The following is an 18,105-nucleotide window of genomic DNA, read 5'->3' as shown; positions in this document are numbered from 1 at the left end:
TATTATATGCAAACTTCTCTGGGTTTGTTATATTTAGAAAAAGGGTAACTAAAGACTAGTTTGCACAATATATTATCTCCTACATTTGAATAGTTGCAGCCGTCCTTAAGCATGACCTCATGTGGACAAATGTAGTGTGCGAACCAGGCAAACTGCTTTCTCTATCCACCAGAATCATGGAATTGCTGTTGGAAATACTCATGATTGCCTGGTCCACATAGTTCATTTCTCCATGTGTACTCCAGGGAAAGATGGGACAAATCAAAAGAAAATACAGTACATAAATCGGCAAAAGTCTTGCGTTTTCAGTGTCAAATGGTTTTGTGTTTATAATCTGGTTTAAAGTTCTCTATTTGTTCTTTTATTCCACAAAGGAAGAAGGAAAGACCTAGGAAAATGCAACTGCTCCTATTCTAGTTTTTATCCACAGATCTGACTTAACTATGTGAGTTAACACTGGATACAATCTGGTGCAATAAACTATGGTTTCTTATAAATCCTTTGGCTTATGTATGGGTTCAGAGATTGAAAGACTTTTGCATTTGCAACCAACTATAACCAGTGGTGTTAATGTAAAAGACTTCAATCACTAAACTGTATAAGGGGCTATGTGTGAGCCTGAAAGCTCAATTTAAAGGATTTAATAGTTTTAATTCTTCCTTTCTACAAATGTTTGCCCTGAAATGGAACTGACACACTCCCAAAACACGGGAAATCAGAAGCAAATCTTACTTTTCTGATGGTGACTCTTGGACCTATCTTATCTGTCCTATAGAAGTGCAATACTTTTGACCTATTTCTGTAGGAACTGTGTATCTAATACATTTCATTATTCGCATGAATTAGATAGATACAACTGGAGGTTCCTGACCTGCAGGCAAGAAGGGAACTCTGTACAACATGGTTTGAGCTCAGCTCCTTCCATCTTCACTCGGACCTGCAAATGAAGGGAACTGCAGCCTGAACTGGGTTATCTTGGGTAGTACAGGCCAGACAAGATGCAAATAGCTCTGGAAACAAAATAGGGAGTGCCTCCTAGTCTAGCCCCTTTGCCAAGTCTTTCTTATGAAACTCCTGCCTCTTTTTGGATAAAGAGGATATCATCCCTAGTATCTGGATCTCTGGATATGGATAATTAGGGAGAAATACTCAACTTCCAATTACTGTATGAATTATAGTTGTACATATCTAACACATTTAACTACTCGTGTGAATTAGATATATACAACAGTTGTTATTCATTAAACATATGAGGTTTGTGAACAGGGATAACAACCAAAAATGACACTTGGTAGGAAAATCTTTTAGTAATTACCTGATAACTTTCTATTTTTCTATCAGAATCCCCTTTTTTAGGGGAAAAACCCCTATAGGCTATGCCTTTATGAGAGAGAGAGAAGGTTAGGCTTATATATCTATGGTGCTATAGGCTATAGAAATATCTACTCACAACCTGCTTGTATCTCAGGGGGAGTATTCAAAAGCATCATGGCAGTGGCAGCATCAATGTCAGGATCTGGAAAAATCAACCAATAAATAAATTAATTTACAAGTGGGCCAAGTTCTACCCCCTCTAGTTTCTAGAATGAACTGAATCTCTACAGTGAAAGAGCTACAAAAATATGAGTAAGTTGTGCAAAAGAAAGGGGAAAAGAAAACACCTATGATGGATTTATTTTTGAACTTGCATATTGTCTCAAATAAGCATCCTGTGCTGAAATTTGCCACCCCTTTAAAATCCATGTGAGTGTGCGACTTGCTGTTTCATCAGTGTCAAACAACTATTGAGATTTTATTTGGTTAGCGATTAGGAGATGATCCCTACAGGCGTGGTGTCTGCACGCAAATGGAACATCAGAGGGATCAACCGAGCTCCCATCTTCTCCATATCAGCATTTATTCAAGGAGTTCATCAGGCCACTGTGGGGATAGAAATCCATACATGCCTCTTGTCTCCACCCAATCCTCCCTCTTGCATGCTTATGAGTTACTCAAACTCTGTGATAATCTCTCAGAGCGAGGGAGCTACTTCTGCAGGAGGATGGATTGGGCCCTTAACGCCTTATTTCAAAGGATGCGTTCAGTGGTCAGGTCACAATGCTGGAGGAAGAAGTAAACAGTAGACAAGAAAGTCTGAATAACTCTACTCAGACCATACACAAAATGTAGCATTTAATCTTGTTTTTTCCTGTACTACCAAGAATTTAAACCCCATCTGCACACAGAACTTTTTTTGAAAAAATGTACAAAACTAGAGAAGTACCCCAAACCATCTGCATCAAGAACACTGTTACTTTTAATACAAGGACCCTCAGTTGTCTGCTGTTATCCTTAATCGGTTTCTGAATCCATCGCGCGCAGTCCGTTGACAGATGGCAAGTTAAGGGACACAGACTAAAATATGATCCTTTTAGAACTATATTCACTTGTCTCCAAGAGGAGGCCGCACGGCTGCCATGGAAATAGAGGTAACCATGACAATGGTAAACAACCAAGAACGGCCACTGAATAAGCTGAAAAGAACATCTGCCCCGGCAAAGCGTCCCAGCTGCCCTAAGGGCGAAACTTGCTAATCGGGTAGTGATGCTGTGTGACAGAGAAAGCCGTCTATGCCATGTCCAAATAAATGAAGTGTGCAATTGAAGCAGACATAAAAATGCACACCCTTGTTGACTGCAGCCTCTGTACTGCTAAACTGAATGACTAATGGACTCGGGGTGAGGAGGCGGGGGGGGGGGGAAGAGAGAAATACTTGTCACTATTTATACTAAATTACATACCACAAAATTCAATTTGCTGTTAATAGCTTCTTGGCACTTTATTTTGGGTATTATGTTGGAGAATCACATTTTAGCTTTAAAAATACATGTTTCATATTTGTTATAAACGCAGTTCAATTTCAAGGGTAATAACGTAATGGAGTATAAAAGCCCTACAATCTGTTAATAAATACCGACCTTGGACAATGTAAAAGACCGCGATGGCTACTTCAGACAAACAGATACACACACACTTTTTCTATGCCATCCTTCAACTCCTTTTTAGATGATACCGACACAGTTTTGATTGCCAACACAATAAACGCAGGATCAGCTAGAAGCTTTGCTGCCACACTATACTTCTGCTCTGATCTGCGCTGATTATCTGTTCTAGAATGGAAGGCAACTTTCTGTGAGCTCATACCTGTTGCATAATTTGAGAGGGGTGGAGAATAAGAAGAGTTGGTTTTCATACCCCGCTTTTCTCTACCTTTAAGGATTCTCAAAGCGACTTACAATCACCTTCCCTTCCCCTCCCCTAGGTGAGCCTGAGAGAGCCTGAGAGAGTTTGGAGAGAACTGTGACTAGCCCAAGGTCACCCAGCAGGCTTCACGTGTATGAGTGGGGAATCAAACCTGGTTCTCCAGATTAGAGTCCACCGCTCATGTGGAGTAAGTGGGAATCAAACCCTGTTCTTCAGATTAGAGCCTGCCGCTCTTAACCTCAAAGTGGCCGCAAAGTGGCCAGGCTCATTAGAGAACAATATTTGTACAGGCTGCAATGGACATCAGACACAGTGTCCTATGGTGCTCTTTGGTTGGGGTAATGTTTTCAGAACAGCCCACATGTGTTCCGGGTGCACAATCCTGTTTAGACAGCTTTTCTGCTTGAGGATGCATTTGAGGTAATCCAAGCATTACTGCATCATTGAATGTGATATGTTAGGTTTATATGAGCAGAAAAGATGGAATTCTTTTGATGGGTACAGTCGCAGCCCAGTGTAGCCCCATCTCAACAGATCTCAGAAGCTAAGCAGAGTTGGACCTGGTTAGTATTTGGATGGGAGACCACTAAGATGTCCAGAGTTGCTACACAGAGGGACACCACTTTCCCCCACAGTCACAGAGACTCTCAGACTCTTTTAAGAAGGCACTCTTTCTAAAATATATTCCTTTTGAAAGGCTTTGGTGGATTTTTGTGTTTCTCTTTTTTCCATTTCTTTTTACAAAGTTATATTTCTCTACATACCTGTGAAGTCCCCCAAGTACACAGGAATATCTTCTTTGTCTGTGAATAATCCTATACCACTGCCCTGTTTATTACCAAGTCTGGGGGCTCTTAAAAAATTGTGGGAATGGGAAATATTTGGAAACCCTCTTCAAAATCTCCCCTTCCAGGATTGTATGATCTCCCCAAGGGGCTTGAGAAGGCTACCCCCTCCCCATCCTGAGACCTGCTTTCCTTAAATTGTGCCTCCTGAAACATATTTAGTCCTTCAACCTTTCCTCATACGACCTGGTCTCCAGACCCCTCACTATCTTTGTTGCCCTCCTCTGGACACGTTCCAGCTTGTCTATATCCTTCTTAAACTGTGGTGCTCAAAAATGAACACAATACCCTAGGTGAAATCTAACCAGAGCAGAGGAAAGCGATACCATCACTTTGTGTGATCTGGACACTATACTTCTGTTGATACAGCCCAAAAGCTCATTTGCCTTTTTAGCTACCGCATTACACTGCTGACTCATGTTCAGTGTATGGTCTACTAAGACCCCAAGATCCTTTTTGCACACACTACTGCCAAGACAAGTCCTTCCCCATCCTACAATTATTCATTTGATTTTCCCTACCCAAATGCAGAATGAATCTGTTGAAATTCATTTTATTAGTTTTAGCCCAGTTTTCCAGCCTGTCAAGATCATCCTGTATCCTGGCTGTCTTCTACCATATTTGCTACCCCTCCCTATTTAGTATCATCTGCAAATTTAATAAGTATCCCCTCTATTTCTTCATCCAAATAATTTATAAAGATGTTGAACAACACAGGGTCCAGGACAGATCTCTGAGGAACTCCACTAGTCACTCCTCTCCAAGATGATGAGCACTCTTTGGGTGTGATCTGTCAACCAGTTAAAGATTCACCTAACAGTAATAGGATCTAACCCACATTTTACCAACTCGTCAACAAGAATATTACGTGGAACTTTATCGAAAGCCTTACTGAAATCAAGATAGACTATGTCCACAGCATTCCCCTGATCCAGGTAGTAACTTTCTCAAAAAAGAGATAAGGTTAGTCTGACATGATTTGTTCTTGAGAAACCTGTGCTGGCTCTTAGTAATCACAGCCATCCTTTCTAAATGCTCAAGGACTGGCTGTTTGATGATTTGTTCTAAAACTTTTCCAGGTATAGATGTCAAGTGGACAGGTCAGTAGTTACCCGAATCCTCCTTTTCCCCCTTCTTGAAGATGGGGACAGCATTTGCCCGCCTCCAATCCTCTGGCACCTCACAATGCCTAAGAAAAGACATTCATAGCCAGAGAAAGATGGATACACACAAAACCTTTTTAAAAATGAAATACCAGATATTTCTTACCATTAAGTCAATCTGAATTATAGATTTCTTTTTTCCTACATGTAGAAAGAAACCCAGCCCATATGATAAAGGGAGGAGCAAATCTTCAGGTCTTCTGAATCATATCTAACTTTATAGACCCGTTAGGTATTTACAGAAAGGTGTATTTATCACAATTTGCACGATCACGATTGACATATCTCCTTCTTCCAACATGCTAGATTGGTCAGGGAAGTCTATGACCAGTAAATTCAAGACAGACACGTTCCTCTGGGGGCCAGAGGAAAAGGGGCAAAAAATTACTGCTGCTAAACAGCAAGCTGCTAAACAACAACCCAGAATTTAAAGCACTGTTTCAATGCTCAAAAGTAATTTTATTTCAGCCAGGCAAACAAAACACATAACTACATTACCCAAACACAGTATTACCTGGGACAGCTCTGGTGGGGACAAGATGTTTTCACGCAATGTACAATTAACCTGTTGAATTCACTGCCATAGGATGTGACAATGGCTGCTAATGGAAAATGACTTATAGTGCCAGTCAAACACAATTACACCCTGCTAAGTCCACTGAAGTCAAAGGGCTATGACTCTGTTTAGGATTATGCTGCTAGACATGCTTGTGGAGGATAGATTTTTCAATGGCTATTTCCCATGATGGCTAAATGGAACTTCCAACAAGCCACTAAATACCAGCTGTCGGGTGGCTGGGAGAGAGAGGATTTGGCCTTTGTGTTGTACTTGTGGACCTTCCATGACCTCTGCTTGGCTTCAGTGGAAGGCAGGATGTTGCACTAGGTATATCACTGGGCCTTATCCAGCATGACTCTTCCTACGTTCGTTATTTTAAATGCTACTCCAAGGGCTTGCACACTCCCAATGGAGAGGTAGCTCTTCTAATTATAAAAATGCTATTACTTAAGCTGTTTTGAAAGTCTCCTCAGTTTAACAAAGGTTTACAATGGTATGGGAGGTTGCTACTCAAGAATCACAAGTCCAAAGATTTTTGGGTTTACTGGATCCTGGCCCAAGTATTTGCTCCATGGATTGTTACTTCTGTGCAACCCTTATAGCAGTACATGAAGTAATTCACATAATCATGTTCACAACCCATGTTGGGCAAAACAATGCTTCCATAATTGTGAATCAAGGGCTGAAGTCAAGGAAGCTGAAAAGCACATGCAATGTAGATTCAGTGACTGCCAACATATCCATCAATAGAGCACGATTCCAGATCTCTACTTGTTCTGCCCATGTATCATATGTGCAGAAAGTTATATATGACACTTGCTGCACATTAACATTTTTTCTGTGGCACTGACCACATTTACTGAAATCTGTAGCTGACTATAACTAAACTGAAGTAGAAACTGCTAATTGATGTTGTTGGGTATTACTGCAAACCTGGCCCTTTGGTAAAAGCAAATGCACAGGGAATCTAAAAGGACAGTATTTTTCAATTGCCATTAACACCATGAAAGAATGAAATGTTCTTCTGCAATCTAGAGCACATCACTAGCCTGAAATTACACTGGCTTTTATATGCTTTTCATAATAGTCCAGTACAAGGCACTGCGCTGGGAAGATACCAAGGCTGTAGACCATTAATCTTTTCTAGGACAGCAATTCCCAGGTTCAAATGAGCCATTGTTAGTTTTTTCAAAACGGTTTTCATAAAGTTCATCATTGAACAATATGTACCACTGATAACAGAAATCTTTCTCCTGCTTATTTTTTTCATAGTGTACAAGAACTGCTGTTGAATTACATTTAGTATGTGATAATGGCATTTTATTACTGAATTAAAAATGGATAGAGTTACAAAAGCAACTACTAACTGAAGAAGTTAAGCTCTCTTCTTTCAACCTTTGCTCTCCTTGCTTTTGGTACATTACATTTCTCACTAGACTGAATCCACATCAACTGGCCCCTCAATTCTCTGAAACACCAACTGAATGAAAATAATCGGAACATGATCACAGAAGAAAAGAGCTTCAGATGTTTGAGGACTGGAGGTTATATACAGCAGCTAATAGGCGACAAAAACTTCAAAGGGACGCAGAACGTGTAATAAAATATAAACTATAGTTTTTGTAATAATCTCTGCTCTGCTTACCCATTTAGTGTAAAATATGCTTAAATCTGGCCTTTTGGTTTAACAATGACTGTACAGTTAAGCAAAAGGAACTTCTTATTCAGGTTAGCAAGCCAGAAAAGCTCCCTCGTCACAGGCCCCATAAGATCATACGCCTACCCAAGAGATCTGCTCTCGCACCTGTCACAGACTGGACGAGACTACAGTGGACCATCATCGTATTTTGCATATATGAAAGATTAGCCATTCAGTAGGCCTAGGCCTGGTACAGACATAATGCTTAAATATGGCCTGTTGTTATAGCCTCAACATGCAGAGAAACCATAGTTTAGCTTGCTAACTCAAACCCTACCCCTGTATACCCTCCAGGGAGGCATGCTTGTTAACTTGCTAATTGAGAGCGGGGGTGGAAATTGCCTTGCAGCAGATCAGTTGCTGTGATGTGGCTATGTTTCTAAATCTTGTATTTCACACAAAAATACGTTATCTTACTTAACCAGCCACTTCAAGCAATGACACAACTTTGAATTGTGTTAGAATTCCTTTTTATTGTTAATGCTTCAATACTATTAATGAAAAAGTAAAAAACTCACTAATGTATATGAAATATATGAAAATTAGATCACATGAAAAAAAATAAGATTCTAACAAATTACTACAGATCTGAAATACAGAAAAAAAATACAATGAAAAATACAATAGAATTACATATCCATCACTGTCCCATGCCAGGGATAATTCTCAGAAAGACAGCAGGCAAGCATGCCTGGCAGAGAACTTCCAACCTCTTACAATCATAAGTCCCTTTATATACCCTTCCAGAGGTCAATTATTTTGAGAATCAATTAAAATTGCTTTGAGAATCAGAAAAAAATTGTTATGAGAATTCTACAATATTCTTCGAAATCAAAAGACATAAAAAGACAAAATATCCCTTTAACAAACATCTTTCCCTAACCTTGATCTCATGTCAGACAAATAGATGACATAGGAAATATACTTTCCTAAACATAGATATGAATGATACATTCTCAAAATAAATCCCCCGTTTTAACACTTTCATTTTCAAGGCTTATTAACCACTAAGACCAAACAAGTCACTATCATATTAGACTTAAAAGCAAGAGAAACTACAAAAATGTGTTTTCCTCTACATCTGTATTTTTCTCTACAACCTACTATCAGCAACCTTGACAGCTTTGTTTCGGCTACGTTCCCAGACTTCAAATGACCATCCGATGCTTGGGAACATTGAAGTTGACCTTGTTCTGTGGTCCATCAAATGCCATCCCATTTCACAAACAACTCATTCTTTCCCATGCAGGTCCATATTTAAAACCTAAAATCATTACTTGGAGTTCAAAACAATGCTGCAGGTTGTCAATTATCTATACTTTTAACCATAAATGTTCTGAAAACCAAATCAGCCTTACCTTTGGTGTGTTCCATGTTAATGCAGCCTAAACTCACTTCACAGTGTTTTCCCTGTGGTTTATGGCCAATCCCTAGCTATGGTTTGGAATTCAGACAAAATAATGCTTAATCATGAATAAGAGAAACACACCATGGCTAAGTTGATGGCTGCATATGGCTCCAACTCCGTTACTTCTTGGGACTTGCAGGTATTTTACTTTGATGGCCTTTGTTTGACTTAACATTCCACAGCTCTTTTTTAACCCACTGTTCTGTCTCATTACCCCCTAAGCAGCAGGGGGGGGGGGAAACCATACTTATTACTGTGGATATGGTCTTCCTCATTCGTCACATGGCAGAAACAGAGGCAAAGCAGGAAGTCAGGACCTCTTTAATATAGCATTATATGGACTTGGGTTGATCAGCAACCAGATTTGGTACTCAACTAAGTGCAAGGAAACACTCCAGATTCTTGTGATGCTACCCCTTGAAAATGCCCCCTCCCAATAGGGAAATCTTTTGGAGAGTAATTAATGATTGGGCCAGACAAGATTCCCAAAGGAGGCAGTTCCACAACTGAAGGTCCTGTAGTACAGACTAATCCTCCAAAGGTGATTTTATAAGGAATGGTACTTGTACAGAAAAACTAAGAACATAATTAAAAGCTCTAGAGAACCAGACGTACACGCATATTCACTCATAGACATGGAGGTTACCTGCTCTGTCTCTGCATGATTCACTGAGATCATATTCTTTCACAAAGCTGCACTGAGTATTCACAAAATTAAATCATTCCCAACACAGAAATGCAGCTGTACTACTCTCCCCTCCCCCGCGCCACAGAAGGCTTGTCCTTTGGGTCTCTGTATGAATCACTGCTACAGGTATGCAAATAGTACCCCCAGCCAGAGATCGGGACTCCACTGATAACAGACAATATTAACATTTTCCAATGCAAACATAACGAGTGCCTCCAATTTTAATTCTGATAAAAGAGTGATACCACTATAAGAAGTTTGGGAAACAATGCTCTGAAAGTTAATAAAGTTTATTAAAAAGGTAAAGGTCCCCCTGTGCAAGCACTGGGTTATTCCTGACCCATGGGGTGATGTCACATCCCGACGTTTCCTAGGCAGACTTTTGTTTTACGGGGTGGTTTGCCAGTGCCTTCCCCAGTCGTCTTCCCTTTACCCCCAAGCAAGCTGGGTACTCATTTCTCCGACCTCGGAAGGATGGAAGGCTGAGTCAACCTTGAGCCAGCTACCTGAAACCGACCTCCGTCGGGATTGAACTCAGGTCGTGAGCAGAGCTTTTGACTGCAGTACTGCAGTTTTATCACTCTGCGCCTGATGTTTTCCTGTGTAATACAATCAAAGTTTTTACCCATACTTATATGAGAAGTTCATCCAGGCACAAGCAGCACTTCATAAAATTTTTCTTCCACTCCATCTTCTAAAAGGATGTGATATGCTTTTGGTGTATAAGCAATCTGGGAAATCCTATTCCCATCTGTAATTATGAATGCTAAAAACTAAGGCAGGATAGTAGCTAAACTGATGTCTGCTGTTATATTTTTAGGTAACTTCTTCCTAAAGAAGTAGATTAAAAGCAGCTAATTGCCAAACAGTTTGTTAACACAAGAGTCATTTTGAATTTTTTTCTAGAGCAAAGCTGACCAGCTTTATGTACCAGGAGAAAGGCCAATATGCCTACAAAGGATAATCCCACTGGAGGAACAGCTCAATGACCCTTTGAACATGTAAACCGACCTTTCTCCCCTCATCCAAAATGTCAAGAGGCAACACATGAAGTTCTTAGAACAGGTACTAATGCAGATTACATCCCATTTCCCTCTGGAACACTTGACAATTCTCATCTTGCCCTGCAGTCGTAAGCTACTGGAACATGGAAGCAGGGGGCTGAGGATCCTGATATGCACATATTTCTTGGGAGAATGGCTATTGGATGTTCTCCACAGGGAGCCATATTGAATTGTGCTGGGATTAGCTTTTTTTTGTCTCTGATGAAGCAGATTAAGAGGTGCTGGATTTTACAAGGGCAGCCTTGCATCAATTGTACCAGGGACTAGTTTTCTTTATTTAATGGTCCCATACATTCTGCTACCAAAAAAAAAAAAAAAAACCCATTAAACCAGAAAAAGTATTTGATACTTAATGTTTCTAATGTATGTATGAACCTGAATTGCTAATGGATTCCAAGATAATTCAAACGATTCAGCTGGAGAAAGAGTTTTTTAACAAATGTAGATGCAACCTGTCAGTAGACTGACATCTAATACATTTTAAAGAGTCTGTTGAATAGAATGGTCTCCCAGTTACGTGAATTATATTGTGTCCAGTTCTACATAGAGATTGTTCAAGAGGGCTGGTGAATTTTTCATAACATTTCCCCCCCAAAACCAGATTAGAAACACTTTAACAAAATGAACTTTTCATTCAATACACCTTCCTTCTTTTCTTATGTAGTTCTCCTGTGCAGGTTCTAATTTCCCTCTTGAATAGCTCCTGAATTTATTGTGGTGGGAAGAAATATCAATAGTTCCTCAGTCAAGTAAAGATATGGATGAGAAAAGTTTATAAAGGAGTAAAAATAATCATTTCTTAAAAATCACAATTGGACCAGCTGCCTTTTCAGACAGTAGAGGAAAAAACAGCTGGTTTAAAATGTGATTTACCCTTTTGGCCCCTGTACAAATGAAACAAAATAGAGGGGGGAACCCCCCCCCCCCATGTTTGGTCTATTAAAGCCAATACAAAAGTTGTTTGACAATCACCTTGATAAGAAAATATCTAACGTAAAATGAAGAAAATCAGAATGCATTAACCTTACACACCTATTTCTGCTCTTTTTGAATGCTAATCTACACTAATAATTCTCTAGAGAAAATCAAATGCATTTGGAAAGGACCTCTCAACAATGGAGCTCCATACTAATCTGGTGACCCTGTCAGAGCTATGAAAAAGGAGACAGAGAGAGAAAACTTTAAAATTACTTCTCTAATGAAATAAGATGACTGCCATTCTAGGAGACACAAATGTCCCGCTTCTTTATATGTCCAGTAGGGGGTAGAAATATCTCAGTGTATAATAAGCAGGTTTAAAATATTTACATGAAGCAACTTCTATTTGATTGTGCTAATTCAGCCTTCTATACAAAAGCAATCCTGCTATCCAGTGCCGTGGAACAGCAAGATGCTCTCCTCAAATTCTTGGGGCCATTACTCACAGTCTCTTTTGTCCTTTTATAATACTCTCTAACCATTTTCCCTAGTCCAAGAAGAGCACTTTACATTCTCAGTGTAAAATGTAACACACTCATCACCAAAAGAAGTGCTTTGGTTTTCTTTCAGCCAGTAAAATATTGTTGGCACAGTAAGTGTAAGAACTAAAGTTTTAATAATTTCACACAAAGTAACAAACGTGCATTTAGGACACCTAAATTAAGGGTAAGTAATCAATGGTTGGTAAAAAGGTCTTGGCAGCCCAAACGAAGCTCAAGGCCACGTGCTGCTTACCTATATCCATTATGGCCCTAGTTCAGACACATGCTCAGTGCTGTGGGTTTGCAGTGTGTGAAAACATAACTGCATAAAAAGGCTGCTCCACTTGATTCTGCAAATTTAACCATATGAGTGCAAAATTCAGAGATTAATTATGGTAGCCTGGGAATTAAGTGGGAAACTGCTGCATATACCTGTTTGGTTTTAGAATTGTTATTGTCGCTCTTACACTGTTAACTGCCTTGGAAGCAGCCGTTACTGTGCATAAAATTTAAAAAGGTATAGGTCCCCTGTGCAAACACCGGGTCATTCCTGACCCATGGGGTGACGTCACATCCTGACGTTTACTAGGCAGACTTTGCTTACGGGGTGGTTTGCCAGTGCCTTCCCCAGTCATCTTCCCTTTACCCCCAGCAAGCTGGGTACTCATTTTACCGATCTCGGAAGGATGGAAGGCTGAGTCAATCTTGAGCCAGCTACCTGAAACCGACTTCCATCAGGATTGAACTCAGGTCATGAGCAGAGCTTGGACTGCAGTACTGCAGCTTTACCACTCTGCGCCACAGGGCTCCTGTGCATAAATTTACTGTGCTACAAATTTTGCAAACAAACAGTGTGCTATGGAGTGCAGTTTCCACTCAATCGCTTGTTCAAGTAGCTTCCATGCATGAACTGGGCCTATACTGAAGTCATTACAGTATTGTTGTTGTTTTTTAAAAAAATTGCAAGTATTTTTTTCTACAGCAGGTTTTTTTTTAGGTTAAGCGGGTAAGACTCAATACACACAAAGTTTTCTTCCAGATTCATAATCCTAGGACTACAAAACTAAATCTTTAGTGTATTTCTTCTCAAACCCATAGCTGTACTTGGGGGGAGTAGTCAGAAAAAAATGGACCTCTGAATTGGGCAAAGTACCTTTAAGATTTATCTTTCTAGTGCCGACCGAATAAAGCCAGGTATAATTTCATCAGCGCAATGCCTTGCACACTAAGGACTGTGGCTAGATGTCACCAGGTGAAACCTTGTTTTATAAAGCAAGCCAAAGGAAAACAAAACACTGTTGCTATGTGATTCAAATAAAGGCCATAGCAACACATTTGGGAATGAGAGATGATAGGGAATCTGGGGTTTACTTATACCAGCAGGTTTAACAGGTTTCAGAATTGTAATGCCACCGGGTAGACAGAGCACTACATTTGCACTAGATGAAGCCTCATTCCTGTTCAATTTTAACCTCCCATTGTTTCAGATTCTTTATTTTGCACAGTCAACAGTTCAAGTAGTTTGCTTCTCAGTGGCTACCTTGCTGAGTGAGTCCAACCACACACTCCCCTCTGTATAAGAGAAAGAGAGAGAGCCAATTACCAAACTTAAAAGAAGAAAGGAGGTACAGATAAAAGAGGGCGGGTGATTACTTGAAAGAAGCTAAATGAGGCGCTGGCTATGTGCTCCTGTTTGCTGAAGTCAAGGAGAAGCCCCAGCACAAATAAGATATCAAATCCACAAGACTTTTGTGAAAGCCAGCATGGTGTAGTGGTTAACAGCGGTGGACTCTAATCTGGAGTACTGGGTTTGATTCCTCACTCCTACACATGAAGCCTGCTGGGTGACCTTGGGCTAGTCACAGTTCTCTCTGAACTCGCTCAGCCTCACCTACCTCACAAGGTGTCTACTGTGGGGAAAGAAAGGGAAGGTGATTGTAAGCCAGTGTGAGACTCCTTAAAGGTAGAGAAAACCGACGTATAAAAACCAATTCTTCTTCTTCAGAGCCTTGATTCTGCTTGAGAGAAATTCCCTCCCAATCTTTTGCCTCCAAAATGTAGGTGGAAAGGAGTTTGATGCAGTAAAGGTAAGGAGCCCCTGTGATTTCAGTGCTTAAAAAACAAACAAACAACAAACAAATGGCCCAATACTGAAGGGGGGTCAGATCCATGGTGGCTGGGAGTGGCACATCCATGCTGCCTCTTCAGAGGATTCCTGGCCGCTGCAGAGGCAAAAAAAGGCTTCAAAAAATTAAAACAAAGAAAAAGGAGGAAATCCCCCATTGACTCCAATGGAGCTGCGCCACCAAAAAAGGTGGCGCAGCACCGCTGCAGCATGAGGGGGTGTTCCCGGGGTTAAAGGGGTGAGGAGGCTGCCTAACGGCAGCTCCTCCCCCAACAACACCCCAGGAACGCCCCCCACATGCCAGCACAGGCTTTCCTGGAAGCATGGCTGCACTGGCAGCGGGGGCCAGTAGCGCCCAGACACCAGAGTGTTTGCCGGCATGCCGGCGCGGGGTCATGTGAAAGGTGGCACCTATGCTGGCGCGGGGTCACACCGGCTCCTAAGGAGCTTCCCCCCCCCTTCACGAATGGGCTCCAAGCCTTACTCTCTTCTCTTGCTGGACCTATTTAGAGATAAGGCAACAAACAGAACTGAGAAGGCCAGGAGAAGCTTAAAGGGATGAAGCAGGAGATCTGGAAGAACTGAAAGAATCAAGACCAAGGCAAAGAAAAATAGGACAAAGCCAGCTGGAAAAAAAGGGAAGTTGAGACAGATATTCATTCACCTGCCCAATTAGGTACACCACCACTACCCTTTATCTCTAAGCAAGCATCTTATTAGAAGTAGAAATGTCCAGTGCAGCCATCTGATCTATTTACAGACCATTTCAACATGATGGATAGGACCTTGGGATCTGTGAAGGCCACCACTTGTACTCTGAATCCTTGTCTGTCCTTGTGGCTGAAATAATGTAAAGATCACATTAATGAGTCTCTGATGTCCATCAAAAATCAATCATCAACTCAGAATACCTTTTCTTGGTCACTAAAACAGGTGGATATCTGTTCACTACTTTAAAAAACCATTGCTAGAGAAGAATGATGAGGGCAATTATTGCTTGGTCTCTAATTTGCGCTTTCTGTGCAAAATGATTGAGGGAGCAGCTACTGAACAACTCCAGGTCTTCCTAGATAGACTCATCTACTCTAGACCCCTTTCAAGCTTCAGGGCAGGCTATGGGATTATCTCTGTTTGAATGTAGACAAGGGCAATGACTCTTTGTTGCCCTTATTGCATCTATCAGTAGCCTTTCATACTGTGGATATTTGGAAGTAGAAGTATCAAGGGATATGCTTTGGATTGGTTAAAAATGTTCCTTATGGCCCAGATTCAGAGGAGGCTGGTTGTTGTTAATGTGGATGCCATTGTTCCACAAGGGTCAGTCTTACTCCCATGCTATTTAATCTCCACATACAGCCCTTAAGATAAATCATTCACGGTTTTGGTATAGGCTGCCATCAATAAGCTGACTATATCAAATAGACACTTCTGAGTACAAACAAGTTCAACCCAAAGACACACAGATTATTGACTCATATAAACATAACCCAAAATGTAATGGGAATCAAAATATAGAATACAAAGGTATCATGGAATCAACAATGTACCGAAAAATGGTGTTCCATTATATGTTACAATTCAGATATGTTGAGCAGGTAAGTATACAATCAATCACAATATCTCATATTAATGTCATAAATCCTCTTTTGTCTTATTTACAGGAATAATATTCCTTATATTCAACACGTCAGGTTGATAACAAAATCGACGACTGCTTCTGTTCTTATATCTTCATCAGTTCCTCTTCAGTAACATATATTCTTGGCATATCATCAATGGCCTGCAGCCTATAGGTTGGTACAATCTCCTATTAAGTAGGTACTGGTCCTCCTGCCTCAACGGGCTAGTTTGATGCAATATACAGCATACTGGTTCCTAACTGGGATACAGCACCCAGCTTCCTTTATCCAAATCACCTGGTGATGGACGCCTGAGTCACTGCCAACTGCTGTGGTTAAATGGTTAAGGATGGAAAAGCTGAAACTGAATTGTGACCAGACAGAGGTGATGAGAATATTGTCGAAGGCTTTCACGGTCAGAGTTCATTGGTTCTTGTAGGTTATCCGGGCTGTGTAACCGTGGTCTTGGAATTTTCTTTCCTGACGTTTCGCCAGCAACTGTGGCAGGCATCTTCAGAGTAGTAACACTGAAGGAGACACTGTCCTTCAGTGTTACTACTCTGAAGATGCCTGCCACAGTTGCTGGCGAAACGTCAGGAAAGAAAATTCCAAGACCACGGTTACACAGCCCGGATAACCTACAAGAACCAAGAGGTGATGAGCTCCTGACATTTGACGGGGTTCAGCTGACCCTCACTGACTCCGTTAAGAACTGGAGCCAGTATTATTGGAACTGCAAAAAATGCTTCCTTCCATGATCATGTAGCCCAGAAGATGGCTCCCTACCTTGACTTAGTCCACCTGGCCATGTGGATCCATGCTACTGTAACCTCAAGGCTAGACTATTGTAGTGCCCTCTATATGGGTAGGCCCTTAAAGTCATCTCAGAAAATCCAGCTGGTACAGAAAGTCGGTTTCAGGTAGCCGGCTCGAGGTCGACTCAGCCTTCCATCCTTCCGAGGTCGGTGAAATGAGTACCCAGCTTGCTGGGGGTAAAGGGAAGATGACTGGGGAAGGCACTGGCAAACCACCCCGCAAAGAAAGTCTGCCTTGGAAACGTCGGAATGTGATGTCACCCCATGGGTCAGGAATGACCCGGTGCTTGAACAGGGGACCTTTACCTTTACAGAATGCCGCAGTTTGGTTATTATTGGGAGCTTGGTGGAGTATGATTATTAACACCTATTCTGCAGTCACTCCAGTGAGCTACCAGGTTCAGTTCAAGGTGCTGGTTCTCACCTTCAGTGGCCTCACTCATCTGCTGGGCCACTTCTGCTGTGTTCCATCTAGACAACTTTGATAATCTCAACAAAGCCTTCTGAAGGTGCCACACTGCAAACGGGTAAAAACCAAGAGTGGCTCATACATGAGCTTTCTCTGTTGTGACCCTGACTCACAGAATGCCTGAGGAGGTCAGGAAAACACCCACTACTTCTACCTATTCTGCTGATGTTCAGGAAGGCATTTTAATAAATAAAACAGGCTGAAGGGTAATGGAATGGTTCAGGGGGGTGGCTTTTATATAGGCACAGGATTGTGGTTTACTGCACTGTTTATTCCTCTATGTGTTACTTTGCTTTTCCTTGCCTTTATGTTTTAATCCCCCCCTTTTTTTAATGGTATGTCATGTCTTGGGCTTCTTTGTCTGCATTGTCCACTAATTTTGCAGTCCTAGTCCTGTTACACTGCTTATTGGCTGTCTTACAGTGTCTGATTGCATTGTTTTTATATTTTGTTATCCACGAGTCTCTGCGAGAATGTCTGACTATAAGGGAAGTAACTAAATAAATAGTAACCTTGTACTCATCCCGCTTTTGAAGAGACTGCGCTTTTTCTCCCCCCATATGTGATGAATGGTAGTATTCCTAGAAACAGGTATTGTTCTTGTACAGCCCTCACTCATGAGGTCTTGTCCATTATTAACGTATCTAAGATTTAATGTACTGCTGGTTGTGTCCATGGAGGAATGTGCAGCTTTTCTCAGTGATGTGCAATTAGTAATTTTGAAGCTGTCTGCCAGGAGGTTTAATATGTGCTTTTTACATTGGCATATCTTGAGATTTCACTGCCTCTGTAGTCAACTTTAGCCCCATTCAGAACTTTGGTATTTGTGTATCAGAACCAGAAGATTGCCTATAATTTAGTGGGAGAACACATATTTTGACCACATAAGGTCCCAGATTCAATTTTTACCTAAAAGAGCCTTAGACAGCAGGACTGGAATAGATCTCT

The 18,105-nt window shown here is 41.1% G+C and overlaps 1 protein-coding gene across 3 annotated transcripts in view; it reads right to left on the bottom strand.

The window, feature by feature from the left end:
- FOXN3 (forkhead box N3) overlaps positions 1–18,105 on the bottom strand; it is a 171,701-nt gene that overhangs the window by 22,961 nt on the left and 130,635 nt on the right. Inside the window, exon 5 of one of the 3 annotated variants that reach the window (XM_056851432.1) lies at positions 1,451–1,516. The exons of 1 other annotated variant lie outside the window; for it this stretch is intronic. In XM_056851432.1, the coding sequence (XP_056707410.1) occupies positions 1,451–1,516 (66 nt within the window). The remainder of the gene's footprint in view (positions 1–1,450; positions 1,517–18,105) is intronic. One more of the 3 variants, XM_056851433.1, reaches the window with a different exon arrangement.

The sequence above is a fragment of the Euleptes europaea genome, chromosome 6 (assembly GCF_029931775.1).
Source record: "Euleptes europaea isolate rEulEur1 chromosome 6, rEulEur1.hap1, whole genome shotgun sequence".
NCBI lineage: Eukaryota > Metazoa > Chordata > Lepidosauria > Squamata > Sphaerodactylidae > Euleptes > Euleptes europaea.
The sequence above is the reverse complement of the archived record's forward strand: the minus strand, read 5'-3'. Positions and strand labels throughout refer to the sequence as shown.